Genomic DNA, 25,084 nt, shown 5'->3' with positions numbered 1-25,084 from the left:
TAGATTGTTTCATATGGTTGTGAATACCTCTATCCTCCCCTCTTGGCGTTTTGTTGGCATTATTTCGTGTTGCTTTTCTGCCTATTTACTGTGCACCTATTTCCCCTTTGTATTTTATTTGGTGTGCTTGCTGCTTGATTGTGCATTGGTTTCTTCCTGTCTGTCCAGCCTGTGTTTACCCTTTCACTACTGCCCCTTTCCTCCCTTGGGGGGAGGGTGGGAGCAGCTTTGGATTTTTTAGGCAAATAGAGAGGTATGAGACCCAGGCATCTCCACCTTCAGGGGTAACCCTGGTGTTAGGGATAGACTAGGATGCAAACAAAGAAAAAGAGTTCCAGAACGAACGGCACAAGGCGGTTTTGCAATGGCTCATGCGATGGTACACATAAGAATCCAATTAGGACTTTTGTAGCACGTGAAAAGTCAGCAGTACCCTGGAGGTGCTCAACGACAGTTCATAGCATAATGTAGACAAAATAAAGGGAGACGTGGCACTCACCCAGATTCTGCTATAATTCAATGTCCTTTATTCATCCTTATGGTAACAAGGACATAACGTGGAGAGGCGGCTGGTGTACGGAGGGGTGCGGGGAGTGAGAGGAGGACGACGGCCATTTCGCGTCGATGCGCTTTAACGGGTCCAGGTCCCGTTGAAGCGCATCGGCGCGAAACGGCTGTCGTCCTCCTCTCACTCCCCGCACCCCTCCGTACACCAGCCGCCTCTCCACGTTATGTCCTTGTTACCATAAGGATGAATAAAGGACATTGAATTATAGCAGAATCTGGGTGAGTGCCACGTCTCCCTTTATTTTGTCTACAATAGACTAGGATGCCCCTAGATTAATGGACAGTATAGGGTCCCCCTGCCCCAGCTTTCCTGCAGTTACAGCATGACACTACTATACCATATTAAGGGCCACTATACTGTATGGAGGGCCATCATACTGTATGGAGGGATGTGTGCGGGCCCTCATACTGTGCTAAGGACTATGGGGACCATCATACTGTGTTAGAGTCACTGTGAGAGCATCATACTGTGGGCGGGTGTACTGTAGGGTCAACATGCTGTGCGCGTGGAGAGTACTGGAGAGGAAGTCACTATGAGGGTATCTTATTGTGTTTGGGGGCACATATGTTAGCACCATACTTTCTGGGGGCCATGAAATGGGTATCATAGCTTGTGGAATACTAAGGGGCTCCAATAAGAGCAAACTTACTAATTCTTGGGGGGCAATTAGGATTTTTGTTATGGGGGCCCATGATTTCTATGTACACCCTTGCTCCCACTGTATGATTCATCATTGTAAAATCTTCAGTTGCACTGACCATAAAACAAAATTAATTATACAACGTAGAGTAGTTAGACCTTAACATTACCTGCGGCAGAGCCTGAACCACGGTGTCCAGTAATGCCCTCATTCCAGTTGCCATTTTTAGCAGCTTTAACACTGTATATTGGAGACAATTGAGAACAAAGTGTCACCAGAAAAGAAACAGTATTGTATCTTATAATTTGCCATCATCATTAGTTAATAGGATATTGACTTCTAACATACTGACGTTCTTATTGTATCCATTGTAGGGGGAACATGGTGTACAGAGACTGCTGCAGCTGGGAGCCAACAAAGTTTCACAGTAAGGACGCATTCAGACATTTCTACATAACGGTCTGAGATCAGACCGCAATGCATGGACTGGTCGGCGCTCTCTCAACCCGAGCATGAAAACTTCATAGAAATATATGAAGATGTCACGGTCGAGTAAGGAGAGCCATGGCCAGTCCATGCTTGGTGGTCTGATTTCAGACTGGTTTGTATCGATGTCTGAATCTGCTATAATAGACATTAATCCCTCTTTTAGATACAGATACCACTGATGCATGTCAATACAAACTACTAATAGGGACACACCCTATAATGGACAAAGGATTACAGGGTCAGACTCCAATACTATATATATCCTACAGAAAAAAACCGGAGTATAAATAAACCCAAATAAGGCATAATAAGCTAAAAAGCATAACAACTTTTATTGATTATATTCATATCACATGAATTATAAAACAGAAAACGTCACATACAAAGTACACGTATAGTTCATGTGCGGCAGACACCCACTGCAAGTAACACCTAGGGCATAAGAAAGGCAGGAGCCTGAAAACAGTACGGGACTTGCTAATCGATCCTTTGATCCTGAATTGAACATTAAAGTGCATAGTGCAGAGGGAACGTACATGTACCCAGTACCGCCATATCAGTCATTGCTTATACGGTCAGAGGTAGATGAAAAAAATCATAAGGCTCTGCCATTCTTACCCAGAATTATTGGTGCCAGTGTGTGTCCGGTAGGCCCCAATAAACATAAAAACACACAAAATTAAAATCCAGAAGCAGAAGATCAAAACGGACCCGACATATTAGATCTATAAAAAAGGAGCAAAACTCAGCTGTTCGTTAAGTCCATGTGGGGACATAGTGCCCAACACAGCTATCCATCAGGATTCCAATTGTGCAAGTTTTTTCTTCAGGTCACCACCTCTTATGCCACCCCTAACATGATCTATCCCAAAGACTTTAAGTTCTTTAGGATTGCATCCATGATGCTGCCTAAAGTGTCTAGGTATAGACTTAAGAGATGCAATGTCAGTTGCTTCTTTGGCCGCCAAAATGTCCCTGATGTGTTCCCGGGTCCTGACTCTCAGCTCTCGTGAGGTCAGTCCGACATATGACAGGCCACATGTACATTTTGCCATGTAGACCACAAATGTGGTACTACAGGAGATGTAATCTGTAATTTTGAACACTTTTTTGTCATCGGCGGATGTGAATGTCAATGTCCTCACATGATTACGACAAGCCAGACAGTCCCCACAAGGGAAGAAGCCCCACTTTCTTATTCCAGTACCAAACATAGGAGGAGTTTTGGTGACGTAGTGGCTTTTGACCAAAATATCTCTCAGGTTTTTCGATCTCCTAGCTGTCATAAGAGGTTCATCTGAGAGATATTTGGCCAAAGTGGGTTCTGTTTTTAGAATGGGCCAGTGTCTCCTCAAGATGTTCCTCATTCTGCCCCACTGATGGTTGAATGTGGATATATATCTGATTTTCTCGTCCCCCTTCTTTTTCATTTTGGGTGGTTGTGATAAGAGATCACATCTCTTCTGATTTTTGGCCCGAGCATAACCACGTTTTATGCTCCTGTTACTATACCCACGTAACCGGAATCTTTCCCCAAGGTCCACAGATTGTCTCGCGAATGCCTCCTCAGTAGAGCATATCCTCCTCATCCTCAAGAACTGCCCTATGGGAATGGCTCTAATAGTGGAGCCATTATGGGACGAGGAGGCATGGAGGAGTGCATTGACTGAGGTTTCCTTCCGGAATACGTCTGTTCCTATGGAGCCGTCAGTTTGAATCTGCAGCATGATGTCAAGAAAAGAAATATTCGTTTTACTAAAATTATACGTGAGCCTGATGTTCAGGCTGTTGCGGTTCAAATCCTGCATAAACTGATGAAGGTGTTCCACCGGCCCTTGCCAAATAAACAAAATATCATCAATGTACCGATACCACCCCAGTACTTGGGGGGCGGAGTGTGCGCCACCGAACAAAGTCCTCTCCCAATATCCCAAGCATAAATTAGCATACGAAGGCGCACACGCCGCCCCCATCGCGGTCCCGCGACTCTGGAGGTAGTATCGGTCCTTGAATGTAAAACAATTGTGTGTCAGGATGAACCGCAAAAGCCTCAACACCAGGCCCACCACATCAGAATCAATGCTGCTCGATTCCAGAAAAAAGGTAGCAGCCTCCATCCCATCATCATGATGGATGGAGGTATAGAGTGTTTCAATATCTGCCGTAACCAATAACATGTCCGGCTCCAAGGAAAGACCATCCAGTCTCCTCAGGACGTCCGTCGTATCCCTGACGTAGGAGGGCAAGGTCTCTACCTGTGACCTCAAGTAGTAGTCTATATATTTACATACTGGGTCACAAAGTCCTCCTATGCCAGAAACAATCGGACGTCCTGGGGGATTCACAGAATCCTTGTGGACCTTGGGGAGGAGGTAGAACGTGGGCATAGTAGGCATTCCACTACTAAACCATCAAATGTTTTTTTAGTGATGGTTCCATGGTATAGAGATTCCTCCAGAATATCCATCAGTTCTCTCATAAATTTAGGTAGAGGGTTATTAGGAAGTAACGTATAGGTCTCCTTGTTACGTAGCTGTTTAAATGCCTCTTTTTCATATTTATCAGTCGGCCAAACAACCACGTTCCCCCCTTTATCTGATGGTTTTATAACCACATCCTGCATGTCACGTATTTCCTTCAATGCTATTCTCTGACTCCGTGTAAGATTATCTTTCTTGTTCTTATTATTAATGGTTTTTAGGTCAGCAGCTACTAGTTTGGTGAATATTTCCACCTGAGGGCATAATGATAGAGAGGGGAACGTGGCCGACTTGGCAAAAATTGATGGAGGAGGTATACCTGTGGGAGGGTTAGCAGATTCGTATTCCAACTCTTCCAGAATGGCGATAATCTCTTGTTCAGAAACCAAAGTCCCCTCAGAAGAAGATCAGGAATGAAGTTTTTTCAAAACAAGTTTTCGTGAAAATAAATTCAAATCCTTCAGTGCTGTAAAGTAATCATAATTATTGCATGGGGAAAATGAAAGACCGAGACCCAGAACCTCACATTGAGTCTCTGTAAGAGTATGTTTTGATAAATTTATTACCTCAAGTGTGGCGTTCTTTGGTCTCTTGTCTTTCTGAGGGGATATGGGAGTTTTTCTTTTATTACCATATCTGGTTACTTTCTGCCACCGATCTTTATGAGTATCATTCCTTTCTGGACCTACGCCTCCCTTTTCTTCCCTTTTCTCGTCAATAGATGACATTGACGAAAATTAAACGGATCTGGCTCTTGAGGTTGATCTCCTATTAATTTGGTTACTCCTCCACCTATACACTCTGTTGTTCTTGGCGTCAGAGACGTCACGCTGATATTTTTTAGTTTTCAGGGATACTTTTATATTTTTTTTTTCTGGAATCGAGCAGCATTGATTCTGATGTGGTGGGCCTAGTGTTGAGGCTTTTGCGGTTCATCCTGACACACAATTGTTTTACATTCAAGGACCGATACTACCTCCATAGTCGCGGGACCGCGATGGGGGCGGCGTGTGCGCCTTCGTATGCTAATTTATTCTTGGGATATTGGGAGAGGACTTTGTTCGGTGGCGCACACTCCGCCCCCCAAGTACTGGGGTGGTATCGGTACATTGATGATATTTTGTTTATTTGGCAAGGGCCGGTGGAACACCTTCATCAGTTTATGCAGGATTTGAACCGCAACAGCCTGAACATCAGGCTCACGTATAATTTTAGTAAAACAAATATTTATTTTCTTGACATCATGCTGCAGATTCAAACTGATGGCTCCATAGGAACAGACGTATTCTGGAAGGAAACCTCAGTCAATGCACTCCTCCATGCCTCCTCGTCCCATAATGGCTCCACTATTAGAGCCATTCCCATAGGGCAGTTCTTGAGGATGAGGAGGATATGCTCTACTGAGGAGGCATTCGCGAGACAATCTGTGGACCTTGGGGAGAGATTCCGGTTACGTGGGTATAGTAACAGGAGCATAAAACGTGGTTATGCTCGGGCCAAAAATCAGAAGAGATGTGATCTCTTATCACAACCACCCAAAATGAAAAAGAAGGGGGACGAGAAAATCAGATATATATCCACATTCAACCATCAGTGGGGCAGAATGAGGAACATCTTGAGGAGACACTGGCCCATTCTAAAAACAGAACCCACTTTGGCCAAATATCTCTCAGATGAACCTCTTATGACAGCTAGGAGATCGAAAAACCTGAGAGATATTTTGGTCAAAAGCCACTACGTCACCAAAACTCCTCCTATGTTTGGTACTGGAATAAGAAAGTGGGGCTTCTTCCCTTGTGGGGACTGTCTGGCTTGTCGTAATCATGTGAGGACATTGACATTCACATCCGCCGATGACAAAAAAGTGTTCAAAATTACAGATTACATCTCCTGTAGTACCACATTTGTGGTCTACATGGCAAAATGTACATGTGGCCTGTCATATGTCGGACTGACCTCACGAGAGCTGAGAGTCAGGACCCGGGAACACATCAGGGACATTTTGGCGGCCAAAGAAGCAACTGACATTGCATCTCTTAAGTCTATACCTAGACACTTTAGGCAGCATCATGGATGCAATCCTAAAGAACTTAAAGTCTTTGGGATAGATCATGTTAGGGGTGGCATAAGAGGTGGTGACCTGAAGAAAAAACTTGCACAATTGGAATCCTGATGGATAGCTGTGTTGGGCACTATGTCCCCACATGGACTTAACGAACAGCTGAGTTTTGCTCCTTTTTTATAGATCTAATATGTCGGGTCCGTTTTGATCTTCTGCTTCTGGATTTTAATTTTGTGTGTTTTTATGTTTATTGGGGCCTACCGGACACACACTGGCACCAATAATTCTGGGTAAGAATGGCAGAGCCTTATGATTTTTTTCATCTACCTACAATAAGAGGGATTTTGCTTTCATTGAGTTATTAAGTGCACCAACGGCTCCTGTAAGTGTGCCAACATCCACAGCAAACAGGCCCCTATGTTGGACTGCATTATTTGTATTGCTGTAGCCATTTGTATGTTAAATGTGATTAGTTAGGAGTGTGTCTGCTGTCACTTAAAGGCAAAGTGTTATCCTTAACATCCAGGTCCACTGTAAAGCACATTATGTACCTTGAAGAAAATAATATTCCCTCTGCAGTTACATGGTATCATTTGTTTTGCTGTTCCTTGCTATTCCTTCTGCATTTTTTGCCATTAATCCTGCTATAAGCCTGTTAAATGTTTCACTCTCACTCTCCTCCCTTGTTAGTGTGTACCAAGCTTGGACATGAGTTTTCGAAGTTGACCCCTGGCAGAAGAGGAGGACCCTCCTACATTCCACTAGAGCTACCAGCAAGATTTGGGTGGAGGCACTGTGCCATATTGAGGTGAGAAATACTGGACACTCTGCCCACTTTATTAAAGGGTATTATATTATATTATCATTGCCATACTATTATTTGGTTATTTCATAAAATAAATATTTTTTTAAGTATTTATTTATCATTTTGTCTTTTTTTTTGCTTTATTTTATTACCTCTAGTGATGCGTAATACTCTCATGATACGGATAATAGTGGGATTGATAGGCAAAGCAGCATTAATTTCAATTTCTTCCAAAGTGATTCCCATTACAGATAGGAGCACGATGGCTAGATCCAACTGGTTCCACCTGCATAGGAAAAAAAACATCCTTGAAACAGCCATACATTTTCTTTCATAGAATCACAGTTTACATGCAATGCTATCTAGGTCTTATTAGATTCCATATTTATAGAGATAAAAGCTTTTAAGGCAGAATTATTCTGTACAAATGAAGTATAAAGAATACATATCCAAATAAGAAAACCGCTGTATGTAATCCAAGGCATATAGAGGTACAATAAATGGCTCCTGGTCTTCAACATGAGCTCTATTAAAACAGAAGAGTAGAACAACCGTATGCATAAGCCCTGAAGGAGTTTGGGTTTTCATTGGCTGTAAGCCATAATCATCAACATTAACAGAAATAAACACTTGAAATAGATCACTCTGTAATGACTCTATATAACATATGAGTTTCACTTTTTGTATTGAAGAACTGAAATAAATTAACTTTTTGAAAGCAAATTTCAAAATACAAGATGCCTACATTTTTTATAGATCTTTCAGACTTGGTGAAGCCAGTGTACTTACTTTGAAAATCCATATCAGAATGTCAGCATACTCTTTTGTGAAATCTATGCCTGCCTATTATTAAAATGAAGCTTTTATGAGTCCAGCTAAACTCATTTAAATTTGAAGATTACACTGCCTTTCTGTTATGGATTCTTGGAGTAAGTACATCAGGTCATCAAGTCTAGAATATCTATTTATTTTTTGTAGATCCAATTGTAAAATCTGGTGACAATTCCACATTAAATTTTTGTCGACAAGTTGTTCTGCTGGAATTATTTTCGTAGTGATTTCCTCAGGCTTCTCATAAACCTCTCCGGGATGTCTGCAACAAAGAACAGTGTCCGTACATTTGGTTGTCTATTTTTTCCTCTTCACCAAACCATGTCCTGTATACTGCTTTTTGCTGGAATGAGAAAGTCTGGAAATTGTCTAATTAGTTCTAATTGTTCTTTTAGGGCTCATGCACATGACCGATTTTTCCAAGTGCTATCAGTGGTTTTTATGGATAGCAATTGTACTTATAAGATTCTGTGGGGCGGTGAAAGGTCCACAGAAAAAATCTGAATAATTTCTGATAGTTATCAGTGTCGGATCAAAGTTGGCAATGTGACAATGCAAGTCTACTGGAATATTGGAATATTATTCCAAGATCTGTTGATTAAAATGAACTTTGTGGGACAACCCCTTTAAAACCCCTTTCTGACCTCGGACAGGATAGTACATCCGAGGTCAGAACTCTCGCTTTGATGTGGGCTCCGGCGGTGAGCCTGCACCAAAGCCAGGACATGTCAGCTGTTTTGAACAGCTGACATGTGCCCGCAATAGCGGCGGGTGCAATCGTGATTCACCCGCTGCTATTAACTAGTTAAATGCCGCTGTTAAACTCTGACAGCGGCATCTAACTACTGCTTCCGGCCATCGGGCCGGAAATGAGCGCATCGCCGACCCCATCACTTGAACGGGGTCAGCGTTGCGTCGGCATCACAACCAGAGGTCTCCTTGAGACCTCTATGGTTGTTGATGCCGGATTGCTATGAGCGCCACCCTGTGATTGGCGCTCATAGCAATTCAGCAATTCTACTACATAGGAGAGATCTGAGCTTCGCTGCTATGTAGCAGAGCCGATCAGACTATGCCAGCTTCTAGCCTCCCATGGAGGCTATTGAAGCATGGCAAAAGTAAAAAAAAATGTTTTAAAAAATATGACAAAAATAAAAAAATATAGAAGTTTAAATCACCCCCCTTTCACCCCATTCAAAATAAAACAATAAAAAAAATCAAATATACACATATTTGGTATCACCGTGTTCAGAATCGCCCAATCTATCAATATAAAAAAGCATTAACCTGATCGCTAAACGGTGTAGCGATAAAAAAATTCGAAACGCCAGAATTACTTTGTTGGTCACCGTGACATTGCATTAAAATGCAATAACGGCCGATCAAAAGAACGTATCTGCACCAATGTGCTATCATTAAAAACGTCAGCTCGGCACTCAAAAAATAAACCCTCATCCAACCCAAGATCACAAAAATTGGAGACGCTACGGGTCTTGGAAAATGGCACCATTTTTTGTTTTTTCTTTTAAGCAAAGTTTGGATTTTTTTTTTACCATTTATATAAAAAAGAACCTAGACATGTTTGGTGTCTATGAACTCGTAATGACCTGGAAAATCAAAATGGCTGGTCAGTTTTAGCATTTAGTGAACCTAGCAAAAAAGCTAAACAAAAAAATAGTGTGGGAGTGCACTTTTTTTGCAATTTCACCGCACTTGGATTTTTTTCCCGTTTTCTAGTACACGACATGAAACCAATGATGTCTTTCAAAAGTACAACTCGTCCCCAAAAATAAGCCCTCACATGGCCATATTGAAGGAAAAATATAAAAGTTATGGCTCCTGGAAGGAGGGGAGTGAAAAACAAAAACGGAAAAACAAAAATACCCTGAGTCATGAAGGGGTAAAATGCATTTTCTTCATTGTTGGCAATGCGTTTTTCCCCATATCAATATCAGTATTAAAAATGCAAATTAGAAATATTGCAATGTTCACACAGACCACTGGGGATATTCTAAGCATTACCTTTCTGTTTCAGGAAACAACACATGTCCATAGCTACAATGACCAGACTCTGACCTTATTATGTTTTACATTGAAACATCTAATGAGCTTGTGGAAAGATCATTGTGAAGGGAGGAGGAGCAGGGTCAGCTGTGACATCTCCTATTGAGACAATCTCATAGATTGTAAGCTTGCGAGCAGGGTCTATATTCCTCTTGGTATCTGTTGATTTATGTGATTATTGTTATTCTGTAATGTCTTTTATTGTCTGTACAAATCCCCTTTAAGATGTAAAGTGCTGCAGAATATATTGGCGCTATGGAAATAAAATTATTATTATATTATTATTGGAGGATCCTGTGTTAACAGCTGTGTATAGTGGTGTTATGTGTCATTGGAATCATGCCTCTGATGATAATGAGCTTGCTGAAAACTCCTTCTAAAAGGACAGGAAGTATGAGTCTAAAAAAATAACATGACTGGTCACTGTGAAAATTGGATAATTATTACTAATTTTGTTTTTAAGAAAGATTTAATATGATTAAAAAATAACTGCTAAAATATTTTTTAAAATGCATATAACTCAAACAACTTATTTAAACATTAGGTAATATTCTGATGGTAGATTCCAAGTAAGTGCTTGTATCCTTTATATGCAATCACATACATTAAGTAATGATTGTAATGTGGTCAGGATATGGAGGAGGGTGGGTTTATATTACTCTTGTTACACTTTTCTTTTTTTTTTTTTACCTTTTTTTAAGACATTTAAGGGCTCTCTTCTGCCATTATTGCCATCCTACCTTCTTAAGTGCAGCTCAATTACAGACTAAAATTAATGGTTATTATTAGGTGAAATTTTCTGCCCAGCACTTTTTGCCACTTTTGCCTCCACTGGTTGATGTTGAGCGTCTCCCGTGTTCATCCTACACTTTGGTAAAAGTTTTCAACTTATAGAATTGACAGCCATACTCAGCAATAAACTGACAACTTGTTCCATTCCGAAATGTCTGTAATTTCTGCTTTCCACAAGAATTATAAGGCTATGTATTTCATTCCGAGCCTCCGCAATTCCATAACATTTAATGACAACATGAACGCATCATGCAGCGCCATGACAGAAACTATGACAGACTCCATTATAATTGCAGTAAAAAAAAAGAAAAAATAAGGTCTTGCTGCTGGAGATGTTCCAGACAAAATGATGGAACCAGGAGAATGTTCCACAAATATATATTTATTTCTAAACACACAACGTATAACACACAATCACTATAAAAATAAATCAATAAACAAATAACAAAAAATAACGCTGTAATAAGAAAAGGTATAAAAATCCGTTACTGTGCACAAATGCCTGCAGCAAAACCAAATTTTTTATTTTTTTCCTCAAATAATTCTCTACTGGACTAGACTGCCAACCGTGCCAAAGCGGGTTCAGGGCAGCAGTTCGACTGGTGATCATTTGTTTCCTTGAGAGTTCTGCCTGACGGCACAACTTATCCTGGTGCGCAAAATTCCCTTTCCTGTCTTCATAAACTTTCTGAGGATACGACACATTAGGCATCATTTCTTTTTTTTTTCTTTTATACCTTTTTGCACACCATTGTAAGTCAATGAGTCCTGCGATCACTGTTGGGAATCTCGCACACAGTGGTGGCTTTAACAATGAACATAAGCGCCAATGAATCTGTGAATAAAGCCTAGTATAGACAGTGGGATGCATTGATCAATATTGCCTGTTTTTTAGACCATGTACATTCATCAAAAAAATTAATGCTGGAGTATTTTAGACCATTTACCATAATTTTAATCTCTTAGGGCTCAAAAAGATATCTGTGCAACATTGTCAGAGCATGGACCACATTACACGGACTGGCAGCAGTCTCCTGACTTGATTGTGAAAGCCTCATAGAAATATATGAAGAGGTCACTCTCAGGTGGGAAGAGCCGTGTCCAGTCCGTGCCTTGCGGTTCCATGCTCAGACTGTGTTTCACTAGCTTTTTTGAGTTTTTCATGTACGAATGCTCTCCATGTTTTTCACTGATTGCATACATACCTATGACAGTCTCTAGGGCTCTTCACATGTACTTGTTTTTTTGCTGATTGAGTGGTCTGTGCAAAATCAAAGAAACATGTCTGATATTGATCTGAGTGTCAGCTCAAACATAGCAATGAATTTCTATGGGTCTGAGAAAAAAAATCAAACATCACCCAGATGCCATCAGAGTGCTGTCCATTTTTCACAGACTGATAGATTGAAGACGCTGGAGAAACTCTTTTTCTTTACTCTCGTCAGAGAAAACCTGATGAAACTTTGACCAAACGCTGATGACACTTTGATGAAAAGCTGATGACACTTGGGGCATGTTGACATCTGAATGAGGCCTTACTTTGTGCCAGAAATGTGCACGACAACTCTGGTACTTTTTTGTGCACGGTGTTGCACATTAAACCACACAACTATCCCACCAGATGACATTCAGTTCTATAAGACCAGATAAAAGGTTGTTGGACAAGAAACATAAGGAATCTAAAACACATCATAAATGTGGTGCAATTCACAAAAGATACATTTTTATTATTTAGTGCAAATTGTGCCAGAATTCTGGTGCATTTAACTTGATAGATCGCTCTCATGGTTTTAATAATGAGAAACCAGATAATGAACGATGGAAAGCACCCTATAGGTGACCAAATAAAGAAGGATGGAAATGACCCTATAGGTGACCAGATAATGAACGATGGAATGGACCCTATAGGTGACCAAAGAAAGAACAATGGAAAGGACGCTATAGGTGGTCAGATAAAAACCATGGAAAGGACCCTATAGGTGAGCATATAAAGATGGAAAGGACCCTATATGTGAGCATATAAAGAAAGATGGAAAGGACCTTATAGGTGACCAGATAAAGAACAATGAAAATGACCCTATAGGTGACCAGATAAAGAATGATGGAAAGGACCCTATAGGTGACCAGATAAAGAATGATGAAAACAACCCTGTAGGTGACCAGATAAAGAACGATGGAAATGACCCTATAGGTGACCAGATAAAGAACAATGGAAAGGACCCTATAGGTGACCTGATAAAGAACAATGGAAAATACCTTATAGGTGACCAGATAAAGAACAATGGAAATGACCCCATGGGTAAGCAGATAAAGAATGATGGAAAGGACCAGATAGCAGAAATAAAGAGCTTTATAACAACCAATTTGGCTGACAATGGTTTATATTCTGCAGATATTTCATGCTCGAGAAGACGGAAAATCTAGAGCACAAACAGCTGAGGGTACGAGAGAAGGATGGTGCACTTTAAAATCCTTAAATTGCTTTTTTGGAAAGAATTTGGAAACTGCCTTGTAGAATTAAATGTAGCAAAAAATTATAGGACATAAGCCTGAAACATCACGATAATTTGCCGTTAAATAGGAGAACATTAAAATTTATGTCAATGTCGCTCTATGAGCCAGAAATCTCTTCCTTTTCCCTCAAGACAGAAAGCTATTATGTGTAAAAAGTGCATAATAGTTTACGGTAGAGAAAATTGTCTCTGGCAAAAACAGATCTATATTTCCACCTGGACACTGTATTCAATCTTTTAATTGGCTGACTATCTCTCTAGGTAGAGAAAAATGTGTAATGTCATGTCACAGATTGTCCTGATTTTTTTTATGAGGCTTAGCAGGCCGGACAGCTCCTCGGCCAGCCTTACATATAGCATGCTGAGCTCATCAAACATGCATTTCCAAAGCATACCCCTTAGCTAATTACACTATTTACAAGGATTGGGGCCATCATTAAAGGAGTCTGCAAAGTAATCTCTTGCGCTACCCAGCGTACACCCCGCTGATCGGGAGCCATGATGATTCCAGCTTAATTACTCTATGTCCAACGTCTGCTTCTAGATTCCCGAGTTTCAGTTTGTTAGTGAAGGCAATCACTACGCACCATCAATAAAGCCAATAAAAGCCTAATGATGATATCAATAAAATATGTAAAGACGAGGAGATTACCCGATCATGAAAAGTACCTGATTGGATTTTGAAAGTAATTACTGTAGAAGTTACATAATTCTGCCCATGCGTTGAAAAAATCCCTAATGATCTACATCTCTTGTAATAATCAACAGCGAACAGCTTGCTAACAATTATTGTAAGTAAAATTTGCCGAAAGTCTGGATTTATATTTTATGTAACAGTCTATGACGCCATTTCTCATGGCTCGGTGATATCGTAATCTCCCTCGTATATAGTTAAGACTACAATACGTCCCCCATAATTGTGATTAATTAGGTGAAAGGTGCTTGCAGTACAGGGTGTATGACTATTGCATGTTTATCCAATAAAGAATAAGGCCACGTTCACACGGTCAGTATTTGCTAAGTTTTTTACATCAGTATTTGGAAGCCAAAACCAGGAGTGGGACAATCAGAGGAAAAGTATAATAGAAACATGTCACCACTTCTACATTTATCACCCACTCCTGGTTTTGGCTTACAAATACTGATGTAAAATACTGACCAAATAAATTCAGTTTACAGCTCCTCAAGAGGAGTATGTCTTTAGAGACTATAGATTTTCCCATTACTGAGATGGGACATGATAGTTGGTGTTCTAAAGATCTTTGGAGAACTGTAACTGTCATTTTAAAAGAACTTGCTGCAGAATGTCTGTCTGATTCTGGATCCTCCCCCTCCATAGAATTTTAAGAGCACCATCTGTCAACTCTTATCTCAGTAATGGGAAAAAAATTGTCTTTATTTGAATTTCTATTTGACCGATTTTACCTATGAATTGGGAGTACAAGATGTTAGGGCTAGCGGAACGATGGTATAAGGTGCGTTCGCAGCCCGGGGTCCAACCGTGCAGAGATGGAACCTGCTGCTGAGTAATGATGGACTATATGGTGGTATAATGTGGATACACACATGGGTTAGCTTCACCTGATATGAAGGAAGCGAACCCTGTTGCATCACAGGGCTGCGGTACCACACAAAGAGTGCAAGCAAGGAGTCACAGAACTCTGTCCCAAGACTCAGGGAAAGAGTTCCTCTAGACCTCTTGCACGCGACACCGCTACTGGGGTGTCAGAGTTAAACAGAAATAATAATATATTGCACAAGAGTGCGTGCAGTGCCGCTCTGCTGGACACCACTAACCACCCAGACTTGGGCCAGGAAAGCGCTCTATTAGCGCACGGCGCCGCACTGGTGGTCACTGCAATCAGACGCTGTATCATGTGTTAGATGCAGGTAGCACTGTCGGGTGCTATATAGCAAGCATCCACCATTCGTGAGCAGTCAACAACACTAGGAAGGGGATGATTAATGAGCGACAGTCACACATCTACACACACACATTATCAAGTATACACTAGCGCATGGCCGAGCGGCCATGCAAACCTTTTATAGCGGCAGCGCTATGGGACCTTCCAGATGGTCCAATAGGAGCCGCAACAGGACCCGAGCATGTGACCCCCGACCTCTAATGGGAGGTCGTCCCGTGGGCATGCTCAGTATGGGAAAAGCAGGACTTAGTCCCAGAAAGACCTTCTCGCTGCTGAACAGTGCTGGCTATAAAGGCAGAGCCTCGAAGAGCAGCAGTAACCAGTCGCACAGTATCAGCTTGAGCCAGATGCTGGGACCGACGTCTCCGCTGAGCAGGCTCCACTACGACTGGAGAAGAATGAGAGACCGCAGCGGAGATGGTTCGAGATTCCCACTGTGCAGAGGTGGGAACTCGACACCTAACACAAGTTCAGTCCAGAAGGAGAAATAAGCATATTTCTCTTATAAGATATATTACATTCACTAATGAACAACATTTCCAGGGATCATTCAGAGAGGCAGAAGTCAAATTTCACCACCCAATATATCTAATTTAATACAAGAGGAAATAGGGCCACCCCTCAAATTAAATATTGTCAAAGCCTCCGGGCCAGATGGCATTCATCCATGGGTACTGAAGGAGTTGAGCTCAGTAACTGACAGTCTGCTGTATCTCATCTTCTTAGAAACTCTTATTTCGGTGCCACAAGATTGGAGGATGGCTGACGTGGTACTGATATTTAAGAAAGGTAAGCAGTTGGATCCCGGCCACTACTGTTTGGTAAGTTTGACATTATGGTGTGAAAAATTTTGGAGGCCATTATAAGAGATGACCTGCAGAGATATATTGCAGAGGATGACATAATAACTGACAACCAGCATGGATTCATGAAGAATAAGTCTTGTCTAACCGATATGTTGGGTTTCTATGAGGAGGCACTGTAAGTGCGGCTCATGTGATTTATCTGGAGTTTAGAAAGGCATTTGCTATTGTACCACATAACAGCCTTATACTGAAGCTATAGAAGCAAGGACTGGGGGAAACTATATGCAGATGGGTAAGAAATTGGCTAAATGCCAGGAAACAAAGAGTTGTCATAAATGGTACGCTCTCTAAGCCTTTAGATAAAATAATGTCAGCAGTGGGGAAAACAAGGATCTGTACTGAGAGCAGTGGGGAGTCGGGACTTCAAGGATCTATGTTAGAACTAATTCTTTTTAATCTCTTTATTATTGACCTTGTGGATGGGATTGAGAGTAAAGTGTCAGTCTTTGCTGATGACACAAAACTATGAAGGATATTAAAAACTGACCTTGACATTACAATATTGCAAAACATAAGATGTCTGAATGGGCAAACACTTGGCACTGAATGTTGAAAAATGTAACGTAATGCACCTAAGCCAGAGTAATCCTATTGCTGCAAATATATTGAATGGGAGAATACTCGGGACTACAGAACATGAGAAGGACTTGGGTATCCTGGTTACAAGTAAGCTGAGCAGCAGCACTCAATGTCAAGCAGCAGCTGCAAAAGCCAACAAGATTTTAGGGAGTATAAAAAGAGAGCTAAAATGCTGTGATCCCAAAGTACTGTTGCCTCTTTATAAATCACTGGTGAGGCCACATCTAGAATATGGGATACAGTTTTGGTCTCCACATTGGATGGGGTGAAAGTTCTCTCCAATGATGGGAGGTTGTAAAAGTGAGGCCTGTTTAGCTTAGAAAAAAGACATCTCAGAGGAGATCTCATTTACATGTATAAATGTATGTGTGGCCAGTTCAAAGGACTGGCACATGTCTTATTCTTTCCAAAGACCATAGTAAGGACCAGGGAGCATTCGTTACGGGAGGAAAAATGGAGATTCCGTCAGCTAAATAGGAAAGGGTTCTTTACAGTTAGAGCAGTGAGACTGGAATGTCCGACCACAAGAGGTATGACTGAAAAACATGGTATACCATTAATTCAAATTTTTAACCATGTATCTAGCTGGATTATTAAAACCTATCATCAATTACTACATAGAACCAAACAAAAAACATGATCACAAGGCTAATATTTCTATATCAAAAAATACAATTTTTATTTAAAAAAATCATTTAAAACCATACTGCCAAAACTGGGAAAGAAGGAGAGGACAGATAAACTCATTACTCATAATCATGATGATCAATCATAATCATGATTGTGTCACACAAATATGTAAGTAACACATTGATTCTGACCTATATATGTCCACCTAACCACGGTGACACCCAGCTATCAATAATCAACATACCCGTCCAAAGCATAGTGCTCAATATACATAATGAGGTACAATTACCTTAGGGAAACCTCAATAAGAGGTGCTGTTGCCACCTGCCCCCTGGGGCGGACGCGCAGTTCCAGGTGGCAGTACATGCACTACACCACAGGTGTCAAACTGCATTCCTCGAGGGCCGCCAACAGGTCATGTTTTCAGGATTTCCTTGTATTGCACAGTTGATAATTTAATCACCTTCACAGAATGATTCCAGCACCTTGTGGAATGCTAAGGAAATCCTGAAAACATGACCTGTTGGCGGCCCTCGAGGAATGCAGTTTGACACCTCTGCACTACACTATACCACATCTAATGTTACTACTGCTGATTCTGACACTACTAGACTTCTAGGGGAAGAAAAACAAAATGTAAAAAGATAAAGAAAGCTGCAGAAAACAAATATCTGAAAGATAAGAAAAGTTTTTGTTTCTGTCTGAGCTTACAATAAAAATAATATATATTTTTTAGACTAATTATCAGTTTGAAAAAATAAAAATGCGATGGGAAAACCTCTAGAGGTCACACAGCCATCATCTTCCACTTAGAAAAAGTGTTATTTGCCGATAAAAGCTGTAAACATAAAATGCGCTAATGCACTCCAACAGAGGTTTGCATCGTCTGACACCGCGCAGTGGATCGCTCCGATAGAAAATATAGAAAAGTTCAGCGCTGGGTCAAATATTGATCCACAAAGTAGTCAAAAAGACATTCTGGAGTCCGAAATAATCCCATAATATAACTCAATAAGGTAAATAAATGGAAATATACAGACTTGTCTGATTGAACAAGTGCAACAATGGAGTTATTACTTCAAATGGGTTTGCAAACATGGTTATCTGCAAATTACCTTCTAACCTTACTTATCAACTCTGATCTATGTCACCTAAGAAAGGCTGTTTGTGGCAAGATAAAGGATACAAACCCGGTTATAATTGCATTAATGCAATCCCTTTTTGTGCTTTACAAGATACTCATTTCTTATTGCCGCCATACACATCAGGGCTCACGTAGACGTCTATGGATCTTGGTCCGATCGCGGAGTGCAAAGCACGGACTGGCAGTGGGTTTCCCAACCCGAGTGTAACATCCTCATGGAGATATATGAAGCTGTCATACTGGGGTCAAGAGGGCTGCTGGCTAGTTTGTGCATTACGGTCCATGATCGGACTGAGATTCACAAACGTCTGCATGACAGCTATCGGCCAAACTTTGGTAAGGCTAATTGCTTGGCCTGCTTTCCCCTACACAGGAGTGTTCGTTCAGCCGACAGTCTAAATATCTGACATATGTATTTATTTCCATAGACATTTAGGGCTGATGACTGGGGTAAGATTTGTGCCCAAGCGCAAGGAGGCAGGTGCCACTTGTCAGACGCTCCGGATGGCGTGCACCTCTTAATGAATCAGGAGCGGCTGACTCCAGGACACCTCCTCACCATCACCGATGAGAAAATCACCAGTCTTTATGAGCGATACCATATATTGCCTTTTCTCCCTTTTTTTACCCTACTGCAGTAAGTCATCACATACATATACCAATGTTATAATTTGTTCGATTTTTCTCGGATCTTTTAACATATGTCTTAGAATTAAGGTTGATTCATTTTTTAAGGGCTTTTTCTTTGGCTGTTTTAGAAAATCAGTAATTAATAGTGATGAGTGAGCGTGCTCCGATACAGTGCTATCTGAGCATGCCGTGTGCTAACCGAGTATCTTTGGCATGCTCGAATAATATGTTCGAGTCCCTGTGGCTGCATGCATCGCGACTGTTCAAGGCGATTGATCCATGTGTTATGTAAAACAACAGGCGTGGGGACTCGAACATATTTTTTGAGCATGCCGAAAACACTCGGTTAGCACACAATCATGGTAGGATAACACCTTAACTTACCTTGACTTACCTATTTCTATTTAATTTTTGGATGTGTCTACAAATTTGCTTTAGTCTCCATTCCCCTGGACCTTCAGGTCAGCCCTCCCTGACTTCGATTCTACAGTTCTAAGATTGCACATAAAAGACATTTCATTTTTCTTGTGTAGCATTGTATGAGCGCACAATAAACTGTAACAAAATCCCTGTTATGAAAAAGGAAAAGTGTTTTGCTGCAAACCTTACAGCTGATTAAACACTGTAAACTGCACAAGGGCGCCTGGAGGACTCATACATCAAAATGGAAATGCCAGGACAATTACTAGATAGTAAGGCACAGGAAGAAATCGCACAATTCCCCAATCTTTTGTCGTCAGAGTGTAAGACTTAAAATCTCTCCTTTGTAACAGAAACCATTTCACCTTTTCTGAGCTTAGGGAGGTTTTAAAGTACAGAAAACAGTTGCTGCACTGCGTTTTGTTCTTTTTTGACTCCAAAGCTATTTTATGCTAATTTACATTGTAGGCATTGGGCTTTATGACTCTTCAGCCTAAGCAAAATGTACTGCTCACAAAAATTAACATCCTAGTGACAGAGCCAATTTGGTACTTAATGACCAAGCCAATTTTTACAATTCTGACCACTGTCAATTTATGAGGTTATAGCTCTAGAATGTTTCAACGTATCCCACTGATTCTGAGAATGTTTTTTCGTGACATATTGTACTTCATGTTAGTGGTAAAATTTCTCCAATACAACTTGTGTTTATTTATGAAAAAAACGGAAATTTTGAAAAAAAAAAAAAATTAGCAATTTTCAAAATTTTAAATTTTGTACCCTAAAATCAGAGAGTGGTGTCGCACAAAATCGAGTTTGGGGTTCGATATAACAGAAAATACCCAAAAGTAACACCATTCTAAGAACTGCACCCCTGAAGGTGCGCAAAACCACATTCAAGAAGTTTATTAACCCTTCAGGTGCTTCACGAGAATTAAAGCAACGTGGAAGGAAAAAATGTACATTTTACTTTTTTCACTAAAAATTTACTTTGGAACCAATTTTTTTATATTTTCACAAGGGTATCAGGAGAAAATTGACAACAAAATTTGTTGTGCATTTCTGCTGAGTAGGGCGAAACCCCATATGTGGGGGAAAGCCACTGTTTGGGCGCATGGCAGGGCTCAGAATGGAGGGAGCACTGTTTGACTTTTTGTACGCAAAATTGGCTGGAATCAATGGTGGCACCATGTCGCGTTTGGAGACCCCCTTTTTTTTGCGGTCACCATTATTTCATTAATAACGGTGACCGCAACACTGGGGTAGGTAAAAACCGACCAGAATCATGTTCTCTGGGGTCTCGGCTACCCCACGTAGCCGAGACCCCGGAGAAATTCCGACCATGGAGGGCGCTATACACTTATTTCTCGGCACCATTAAAAAGCGTCGCTGAGGCATAAGTACCCATAATTGCCACCTTTAAAAGGCATATTGCCAGTCGCTAAGGAACGCTTTCATATTACTGTAAACAGTACATCCAAATCAATTACTTTTCAGGGATCTCAATCTGTCCAGTTAGGAAACATAAGCCATTGTGAATCAAGTTCACTTGCTGTGGTGCAAATGACAGTGATAACAGGAGCGCTGGAGAGGAACGGCAAGACAACCCTCAAAAGGGATTATTTTGTGGTGAGCACAGCCAATCACTGTCTTCTTCTCCTGACCGATTTTGTCTTAGTTTGGAAAGTGTATTTGTTACTACTGGTAGTGTGAGGCAGTGTCAAAGCTCACAGACACAAAAAGAGGACTTAAAAATCCTCAATAAATTTGAAAAAAGTCACAGAGAAAAAAAGCAAAGATGAATACCTGCTCAGGCCTCCAAAACAAATGCTGGCAGGGTGCAATGGACCCGATTAATGATGGCAGAAACACAGGTGCAACAATACCGATGAAACAACCACTTTCAATCCAATGTTGGCTGTTTGGTATATTTGTGCACAAAAGCTAAAAGATAATAGTCTGTACTGTATGTGGCATTATTCACACAAGCAATGCATGTGCCTATTAGTAATGCACATGCAGGCGGGCTGCCCAGTGCTACAAAATGCATGCTGTGTGAGGGTCCGCTGCACCCTGCCAGTGCATTTGTTTGGAGGCCTGAGCAGGTAATCATCTCTGCTTTTTTTGTCTGTGACTTTTTTCAAATTTTTGGAGGATTTTTAAGTCCTCTTTTTGTGTCTGTGAGCTTTGTTTTATGTTTAGCATTAGGACTGGCAAATGTAAGAACCCTTGACGTGGGTTGCCAGCTTATGTATTGTGGCCCCAATATTAACTAATACCTTGATATGTTTTTTTGCACTTTATCTTGCATGGTGCAGTTGGACCCAGATGGCTCTGTAAACTGTGGCCTCTGTTCACACAGTGTGCATTTTGCAGCACTGGGCAGCCCGCCTGTGTGTGCGTTATTAGTAGGCTGTTAGGCTACTTTCACACTAGCGTTAACTGCATTACGTCTCAAAACGTCTTTTTTTCAGAAAAAACGCATCCAGCAAAACTTTTTGCTGGATGCGTTTTTTTCCCATAGACTTGTATTGGCGACGTATGGCGACGGATTGGCATACGTCGTGTACGTTTTACGACGGATGCGTCGAAATTTGGCGACACGTCGTCTCAAAAAAACGTAGATTGTAACGTTTTTTGTCTCCGCCTAAAAAACGTGTCGCGACGCATCCTGCGGCATACGTCGTTGGCTGCAATGGAAGCCTATGAGCGACGGATGCGTCGGGACACGTCGTACGACGCAATACAGCGCTGCAATACGTTTTTTTTACACTGAGCATGCTCAGAAGAAGTATTTTGTTGCCAATTGGTCAGACACCCCCAAATCTATATAAACCTGGCCTGGGCCTTCAACCCCACATATGCCTGAAAGAAGACAAAAGAGAGAAACCTGCCAGCAAGACCCCAGCCAGCAACAGGACCCCAGCCAGCCACAGGAGCCAGCCACCATAGAGCCAGCCACAGGAGACAGACACAGGACCCCAGCCAGCCACAAGACCCGAGCCAGCCACAGGAGCCAGCCATAGGACTCCAGCCACAGGACTCCAGCCACCATAGAGCCAGTGTGAGTATTGCAATTTTTGTGTGCATCTGTGTGCCTGTGCATTTGTGTGTGTATATGAGGTACTGACTACAGAAAGAGCTTAAAACCTGAAGAGAACCTGAGGCCTGCCATCGTCCTGCACCAGCCAGTGCCATGCTAGAGTCCAGATGCAGCCTGATTCCAGCCACTGTGAAGACCTGCTGCTTCAGCCAAAGGATTGTCAGCCTTTTGTATGTGTGTGTGTGTGTATGCGTCTTCTGATTGGGTTCACCTTTCTGCCTTTGTTGTACATATGTGTATTTGCATAAAGCTATGTGCGTGCATGTGTATGTGTGTATTTTTGGACGGTTGTGTGCTTTTGTATCATGTGCCTGCACCTTATTATGCCTTTGCCAATTTTATGCCTGTTCATGTGGGAGGGTATGTGTCCATGTGCAGGATTGCATCAGGATGTGGTCAGGATTTTCCATCAGTATTTGTACGCCAAAATCAGGAGTGGGTGATAAAATCAAAAGTGTGCCTGTTTTCGTATTATACTTTACCTAATTTTTACACTCCTGGTTTTGGCTTACAAATACTGATGGGAAATCCTGACCAAATTCTGATGCGATCCGGAATGTGGACACATACCATGCATGTTTTTTGTGTGCGTCTTGTTGATTGCATGTGCATTTGTCCATGCTGTAATTGGTTATTTGCCTTTTTCTGATGTATTGACTGTATAGTGGTCTGTGCAGCATGTGGTTTAAATGTTTTTTTTTTTTTTCAATCTGATGTGTTTTTTAAAAAAGTCTAGCGGTGTGCAGCTTGTGGTTTGAATGTGTGAGTGTGGGTTTTTTCTATTTAATAAAAGTGTTGATTTTATTTTAATTACAGTTATAACCATTTGCATTTGAAGTACTTGTATTTAAAATAAAGAGCATGTCAGCTCCTAATTGTGATTTTTTAAAAAAGAGAGAAAAAAAAAAAATAATAATAAAATGTTTTTTAAAAAAATGTCCGTAGTATTATTTCATAAAGGTAAATTTAAAACTGGTGTATGTACCAATGGTTACACATGCAATACAGGGTTGGTTGAGGGCTCATTTTTTTAATAAAGGTTAACCTGTAAAGTTTTTTTTTCTTTTTTGGGGGGGGGGGGGGAGGTTTTTTTTTTTAAATAAAATGTGGCAAATATATTTTTTCATTGTGTTAACATTTAAAAATTTTATTTTTTGGGACATGGAAATGATTGGTATAACGTGCAACTTTTTGGGGGTTTTTTGGTGTTCACCTGTATGAACATTTCTGACATCATTTTAGTAGGGTGTTTATCGTTGAACATTACCTAGTTCAGGGGGTGGTCTAACTATAGATCCATTATACATATTAACAGATAAACCAGGACCGCAGCCGCTGCCCACCAGGACCGCAGCCGCTGCCCACCAGGACCACAGCCGCTGCCCACCAGGACCACAGCTAAGAAGTTTTAGAAGTAAGTTTTGAAGACCCCCAATCTGCTACTTCAATGTGTCGAGCAGATTGCAAGTGTCTCTTTAACTTACAGAAACACCAGGACCACAACCACTGCCCACCAGGACCACAGCCGCTGCCCACCAGGACCACAGCCGCTGCCCACCAGGACCACAGCTAAGAAGTTTTAGAAGTAAGTTTTGAAGACCCCCAATCTGCTACTTCAATGTGTCGAGCAGATTGCAAGTGTCTCTTTAACTTACAGAAACACCAGGACCACAGCCGCTGCCCACCAGGACCACAGCCGCTGCCCACCAGGACCACAGCCGCTGCCCACCAGGACCACAAAACAATGTCCTCTTCTGACAGCCCTCCTCCACAGCAACAGCGTGTATCGGTAAGTTAACACAAAAAATGGGTTTATTTTTTTTCGCTTTTTAAAATTACATTTTGATGTCTAACCACATGCATAAATTATGTTTCAACAGGAAGCTGAATCAGATGAGGAGCTGTCAGAAGGGGGCGAGATGGGTGGAGAGATGCAAGTGGAGGAGGAACCAAGTGTAAGTAGTGGTGAAACAGTTGCTTCGCACATCACACTGCACCATACACAAAACAGATTTCTAAACACCTGCCTACCTTAATTGAGAATTTGTACTTTATTTCAGGCTGCTGCTGCTGCCGCTGAAGGCTCTCCCAGACAGTCCCAGAGTCGGCGGACTCGTCGCCGCGGTCGTCCATCAGTGAGTTTTTTTTTGGGGGGAGGGGGATTCTATTGGTACTTTAGTATTTCAGTGTGCTAATTTGTTTGTTTTCCTTTTTTTTTTTTGACACAGGCTTCACAGCGTGCTCCCGCAGAAGAGGATGATGATGATGACATTGACATCGATTGTCTCATCGATGAGGTTCGCGAGCGGGAGCCGCTGTGGAACATGGCTGACCGCAGGCATGCTGATACCGGTGTAACCCGTCGGCTCTGGGACGAAGTGTGTCGCAACCTGTTTCCAAGGCGGGAGAGCCTTCATCCTCAGCAGCAGAGCAAACTAGGTAAGTATTCACTTTCCAGTGATGTTTTGAGATGACTGTAATGTATTGCATTTACCAATTTTTTGTTTTTTCTATTGATTCTTGTCTTCACAGTTGGAAAGGTT

At 41.4% G+C, this 25,084-nt stretch overlaps 1 protein-coding gene across 3 annotated transcripts in view; it reads right to left on the bottom strand.

Moving 5' to 3' along the window:
* Positions 1 to 25,084, bottom strand: part of CACNA1I (calcium voltage-gated channel subunit alpha1 I) — a 566,555-nt gene that overhangs the window by 119,212 nt on the left and 422,259 nt on the right. For all 3 annotated transcript variants that reach the window (XM_077277427.1, XM_077277430.1, XM_077277429.1), the window contains exons 26-27: positions 7,197 to 7,330; positions 1,378 to 1,448 (exon numbers count right to left, since the gene is read on the bottom strand). In XM_077277427.1, coding sequence (XP_077133542.1) covers positions 1,378 to 1,448; positions 7,197 to 7,330 — 205 coding nt within the window. The remainder of the gene's footprint in view (positions 1 to 1,377; positions 1,449 to 7,196; positions 7,331 to 25,084) is intronic.

The sequence above is a fragment of the Ranitomeya variabilis genome, chromosome 8 (genome assembly GCF_051348905.1).
Source record: "Ranitomeya variabilis isolate aRanVar5 chromosome 8, aRanVar5.hap1, whole genome shotgun sequence".
Classification (NCBI taxonomy): domain Eukaryota; kingdom Metazoa; phylum Chordata; class Amphibia; order Anura; family Dendrobatidae; genus Ranitomeya; species Ranitomeya variabilis.
The sequence above is the reverse complement of the archived record's forward strand: the minus strand, read 5'-3'. Positions and strand labels throughout refer to the sequence as shown.